A 6,409-nucleotide genomic window follows, 5' to 3' on the forward strand; every position below is an offset into this window, starting at 1 on the left:
TAGCTAATAAAAAATTATGTGGCTAAAATGAAAACAAGGCTTTTTGTCGGCTTACGGCAGAAACTCTTAACGGGTGAATCAATGTCACTCATACTTTGCCCAGCAGTTTGTATCAATTTGTCTTAACTTACTCATATTTTCCCACAACAATTGAGGCTAGATTGAAAAACTTTTCTTCATAAATGTATATACAGTACTAGGCCTAGATCTATAAATCTCTGTCGTAGGGAAAATGGGATTGTTCACAGCACTTCCCGCTTCTCGCACACATTTTGTATACGCACATTTATTTTGCGCTAAAGGTTCTCAAAACATGCGTTCAATAAGCATAAAGCCGCCATTAGAAACAAAGAGCATACTTCCTGCGGACACTTTTTTGGCTGAGTGGCCCATCTTGTTATGTACTATCATTGATAAACATAAAGCCGCCATTAGAAACAAAGAGCATACTTCCTGCGGACACTTTTTTGGCTGAGTGGCCCATCTTGTTATGTACTATCATTGATAAACATAAAGCCGCCATTAGAAACACAATGACGGACTTGCTTTTAAAGGCGATATTGCCCGAGCTGAAACTTTTTAAAAATCTGTAGAGAACATCGACTTGGATTTTTAAATTATTATTTAGTAAGGAATTTTCTAGAATGCAGTGTGCAGGCGTTTGAAAAAATATTCACCTGTTAAGATAAATTAATTACAAGTCATTGTGCAAAAGTTGGAGAATTTATGTTCAATGGATAAGGAGATATTCCACAGGAAGATGCCCCATGCATTTCTGACCGCACTATATAGTGGTGTTACCTATACGTTCTTAACTGATCGTCTAGGGTATTACTAATCTTGTTCTTTCTTTTAGCGGCATGACGTTAGATTTGTATAAACAGTTAGGGTTTGAGTTAAGATTAGGGTTAGGGTTAGGGTTAGGAAAAGAGTTTTAAATAATTTTATCAGTTTTTTTTTTATAAATGGGGATCATACTTAAAAATACGATTCGGTTTCTAAACCTTCGACAGGCTTAGATCTACGGAATTTGGAGTTTGCTCTGTAACTGATATCGTAACTGGTAAAATATTCTGATATCTCCGTGGAAGTCAAAGGTCAACGTAAAGTAACAGAAATACGTGAGTCCCACAATGTCCAGCTAAATGTCCAGCTTCTTTCAAGGTCGTCAACAGTATACAATATGCAGATAGATAGATAGAGAGAGATATATATAGTGAAAGATAGAGAGAGAGAGATAGAATGATAGATAGATAGATAGATAGATAGATAGATAGATAGATAGATAGATAGATAGATAGATAGATAGATAGATAGATAGATAGACAGATAGATGGACAGACAGATAGATACCTTTTCACCCAATAATAATCTAGAAACAAAAGAAACGACCAAACAGGTACATTAGGAGTGTTCTGTACCCGCCTGTGAGATGGGTTCACTGGGGTCATGAAGGCGTCCACTAACAATGAGACAAAGTACACGTAGAGATCTATATCGTCAGATCTGGTTCCTGTATCCTGCAGTTACGACAAACGAACAACCTGTTTTTTAACCGAAGCCTCATTGGGAGGTAGAGTCACGGGCGGATGACTCGACAGTTTCCGCCGTCCGTTTTGACGATCCTTGTCGTCGTGGTTTTTGTTGAGGTTTTGACGCCCGCGCGAGAACTAGACCCGAGTTTGGCTTGACCTAATTCTGCCTCGAATATAAACATGGGCCTGCGTGGATGTGTGGGTTCTGCGGTTGTTGCTGGCGACTTGATCACCCGTGTCGTGTCACTTGACAGTAGAAAACTTCGTCAAAACGATCGGAGGAAGAAGGAAGAAATCAAAACATTGCATTGAATAAATAAATTGTTAGTTGTGATATCACACTGAATGAAGAGTTCATTTGAACGTAATATTGTTGTTATTATTTGTTGTTGTTATTTGTTGTTGTTGTTGCTTTCTGGAGACGGTGCTGAAGTTTTTAAAAAGTTGTCGCATATCAGTGGAAGAAGAAGTTTGATCACGTGAATTGTTCATCATGCCAGCCAGGTGAGTGTGTGTGATAAATATGTTTTATTATTGCGCGCTCTCTCTCTCTCTCTCTCTCTCTCTCTCTCTCTCTCTCTCTCTCTCTCTCTGGTGTGTGTGTATGTGTGTGTATGTGTGTGTGTGTGAGAGAGAGAGAGAGAGAGAGTGTGTGTGTGTGTGTGTGTGCGTGTGTGTGCGTGTGTGTGTGTGTGTGTGTATGTGTGTGCGTTTGAGCGCACATTCAAATGACAAGCATCATGTGTGTGTATCTGATGTATGTAAAAAGCCTTTGTGTGGGTGTGTCGAAGAGGGAGAGTGAATGGGAGAAAAACTGTAAAGAAATATACACAAAGAGAAAGAATGAGGGGGACCCGCACTTGGGTAGGTGTATGTTAATTAAGTCTTCTGCGCGGGGCAGCGGGGCGCCTGCCCACCTCTCCCTGTTTTGTTAGTTTAGTTTCAGTAAAGTAAAGGTTTTTACGCGCTCGTAACTGCATTAGGTCATATGAGCGCCAAGGGGTGGATGTCAACAGAGAAGTCCAAACGGGGAATTAGGCTTACACTGCTCAACTCTCTAGCCTCAACAGCACAAAGTCTGCTTCGACTATCAAGACACTCTGGAAATTGCAGTTTACAAGAGTGTGACAAACATACAAAAGAAGTAGTGGAAAAATGACAATAGTAAGGATGAGGAAAGAAATAGTAGCAGTTCCCCCTATGTTGTTCCGGCACAGTATGAGCATGACATTAATAAATCAGCCCATTTACAATTCTACTGTGCATGAGAACATGTTAATATCCCCCCTTTGGGAATGGCCTAAAGACACTTCAGTCAGTGGCACTGTCCTGGGGAGGAAAGGGGGGGGGGGCGGGCTCCATTTCTCTATAGGCCCCAAAAGCCTGTGAGACAGGCGTGCACGGACCACCAACAATGCAGCCGACTCTCAAGGACCATGTTTATGGTAGGCCCGGGTGGCGCTGCGAAGATTGACGAGTGCTCTAGTGTGGTTGGCTCCTTCTGTCCTATCAAACATCTAGTATACTTACTTATCTCTTCTCCTTGTCTCTGTATGTTTTGAAAGTACCATGAAACACTTACTTAAACTTTTTGTAACGAGAACTTTTATGGAGTGTCTTGGTCTGTCTGCTGGGTCCTCTCAGCCTGGGTTTGTCCCGGACAGGCAGGGTCGTCGCAACCTCACTCCTAGCAGATCTAAATAGTGTGGAGACATGGCATCTTTACCTCCTTCCCTGGCGTGAATTGTGCCAACGCAGCAGTGACTTCAGCTCATGCGTGTGTGGTTGGTGGGTGCTCTGGTGTGATTAGCTCCTTCTTTCCGATCAAACACCCATCGTCCTTATCTCTCCTTCTTTTCTTTAGTATGTTCCTCTCTGGCAACACCTCTTCTAACCTTCGACACTAAGTCTTGTGTGACCTATTTCTGTTGCTAGTGCCATAAAACTCTTATCAAATCTAAAATCTGTCTGTCTGTCTGTCTGTCTGCCTGTCTGTCTGTCTGTCTGTCTGTCTGTCTGTCTGTCTGTCTGTCTGTCTGTCTGTCTGTCTGTCTGTCTGTCTGTCTGTCTGTCTGTCTGTTTTTGACCAGTACAGAGAGAGTCATCTTCTTCCCCTCCCTCAACTTGTTCTCCAGACTTCCATCTTTCTAAACATTTCGGGGAGGATTTCCCAAAGACCTTGACTCAACTGAGAGGCTCTGTGTGAGTGTGACTGCCTACCTTGTACAGCAAGTCCTTAGTGTGACAGTCCACCCAGGTACAGCAAGCTCTGTGTGAGTGTGACAGTCCACCCAGGTACAGCAAGCTCTGTGTGAGTGTGACAGTCCACCCAGGTACAGCAAGCTCCGGGGTTCGAGACCGAGAAAAGAACACTTTGGTGACGTCATGTACCGGAAGTGGAAGTCTGAAGTGGACAACCGTGACGGTTGCGCTAGGTACAGACGTTTGGCGAGATTTTTATTTCAAAATAATTATTGCTTCTCCTGAAAATAGGATAGAAGCAACAGAAAAGTGGTTTCTTGGCAGATTGCTAAGAATATCTTGGAAGAGAAAAAAATCAAATGAGGTAGTACTTGGTGACTGCTTTTCTACTTGTCATCAGTTTGCACGTTTTTTTAGAAAGCCGGATTTATGTACTCAACGTTACTTTCTCAACTGAAGTAAACGAGGTGTACACGTCGTGAGTGAGTTTTTCCTTTACTCATCCCCAGCACCCAGGAAATTCGCTTCCACATCAATGGAAAAGAGCATGTTGGTAAGACAAAGAATTGTGGGTTTGTGTTGTTGTTGTCTTTGATTCTAGAGCTTTTGTTGCTCCTTTTTAGTATGTGTAACTTCTCCTTGTGTAAGTGTTGTTTGCTGTTGTTGTTGTTTGTTTGTTTGTATGTTTGTATGTTTGTTGCTGTTGTTGTTGTTGTTGTTGTTGTCGTTGTATGATGGATGACATTACACTAGATATCTACACGCGTGTATCTTTCCACGACTTTTACAAGACAAACTATTTCTCACAAGGAAAATCAAGGGACGTAAGTCGGCCGAGAAACAGTGGCACTCTGAAAACGTAAGGGCGATGGGCAAGATGTTGTGACGACTATAAAAGCACGTTTAATTTGCACAAAAGAATTGAATTATATAAATGTGAGACAGCGCGGTGCAATCAGGCTCTCGTCAATTTTTGGGCACGTAGAGTCATTGGTGTCGTCTTAAAGCTTGTTCATTTGTCTTTATTTTGAATACAAGTCGAGATATTTGCGAATAAATGAGGTGGGGGGCACCTGTTTTCAGAGGAAAAATTTGTGAGAAAATGGCCGCCAAAGATTAGTTATTTCCTTAGCTTAAGAGTCCGTGGTAACTGAAAATTTACATTTTTTGTGCCTTTAATCAAAGTTTTTTCAGAAAAATCCACACATAAATGAGTTCTTTATCGGGCATGAAAGATGTTCAGCCAAAAAACCAAAATTTGATAAAAATTCACAAACCTGCGGAACAATGCAGGTTTCTTGACTTTGATTATTTTGACGAGAGCCTGATTCCACCACGCTGTCTCACAAATAATGAAACTATTTTGGTGAGCCAATTCTAAGCATGCCACATCTGCCACCTAGTGTCGCAGCCCTCCTCCTGACTGGCCTAAACTGTGTCGACGGGGGGTACAAAACAACACCCCCCCCCCCCCACATTGAAAAAAAACTGTAAACAACTTCTCCACCTACGTTCTCCCTCGTCGACCGTTAATTAATTTTGTCTACGTCAGCTGAATGAAATGTGCACCTTCTCGTGGCTGTTGTCGTTATTCTGTGCTCCCCCCCCCCACCCCACCCCCTTACCTCCTCCCAGCGCCCCCGTTTGCTTACTGACTCTCGCGGCCGAGCGACACTTGACAGAGATTTCAAGTAGACTATAGTACATACATTTGTGAAGAAAGGTTGTTTTTTTAATCTAACCCCGACTGTTCAGGAAAAATTATTAAGTAAAGACAGATTGAAACAAACTGCTGTGCAAAGTATGGGTGACATTGATTGACCCGTTAAAGAGATATCTGAGGATAAGTTGAGCCACGTATTGTTGACGCACCATAGTTTGCTGCCCGAACTAGGCCTAGCATGACGACAAACTGAACCTAGCGAGCCGGATCTGCCAAGCAGGCCGCGGTATAGACAGCCGTGGTATTCTGGCCCCTTCCCTGGCCCCTTCCCTGGCCCAAAACCTGGCAGGATCTCGGCGCTGACCTCTTGGAGGAAGAAAGGGACACATAGATCTACATGTATGCCCGGCCGACAGCACACCAAAAGCAATGTTATAGTGGTAGATTTTGAACCCTCATGCACTGCACAAATGGTCGCTTTTAAGCACAAGGGGGCTATCCCGAAAAATGCTGTTTTGAGAAAATCGAAGGTAAAGATTTTGCCCTTCTTTCAATTTCTTTAAAAGACAAGGAGAGTTTTCCCTTAACCAAACAAATATACACACGAATGAAACCAAACTTCTCCTATAGGTAGGACAATGCCCACTTTTGGTGTAGGTCAAGATTTCTGGAAACCCCCCGCTTGTCCTTAAAAGCGATAAAATCAGAAACACAAATTTCTCAGTATGCATGCTGTTGCAAGTATTTTAACGTTTCAGGTAAAGTAAATAGAACAATAAAATCTGTATGGAGAAAAGAAGTTCGGCATTTCTTTAAAAGTGCCTCAAACAGCGCGCTTTTATTCGTTGTCAAAGCAGCATACAGAGAGCCTTCACCATGTGACTGTGAGAAAACTGGGCTGAGGATCTGTCAGGACAGTGGGTGGTTGGCGGGTGCTCTGGTGTGGTTTGCTTCTTCTTTCCTATCAAACATCTATCGTCCTTATCTCCCCTCCTTTTTTTGTGTGTTT

The 6,409-nt window shown here is 42.6% G+C and overlaps 1 protein-coding gene across 1 annotated transcript in view; it reads left to right on the top strand.

Annotated features, from left to right (window-relative positions):
• Window positions 1-1,431: 1,431 nt before the first annotated feature.
• The window catches only part of LOC101859865 (indole-3-acetaldehyde oxidase), a gene marked incomplete in the record, with an annotated part of 48,215 nt that continues 43,237 nt past the window's right edge, over window positions 1,432-6,409 (top strand). The window contains 2 exon segments of the mRNA XM_035970382.1: window positions 1,432-2,039; window positions 4,247-4,290. Coding sequence (XP_035826275.1) covers window positions 2,029-2,039; window positions 4,247-4,290 — 55 coding nt within the window.

This window comes from Aplysia californica, unplaced genomic scaffold, assembly GCF_000002075.1.
Source record: "Aplysia californica isolate F4 #8 unplaced genomic scaffold, AplCal3.0 scaffold00261, whole genome shotgun sequence".
In the NCBI taxonomy this organism is placed as follows: domain Eukaryota; kingdom Metazoa; phylum Mollusca; class Gastropoda; order Aplysiida; family Aplysiidae; genus Aplysia; species Aplysia californica.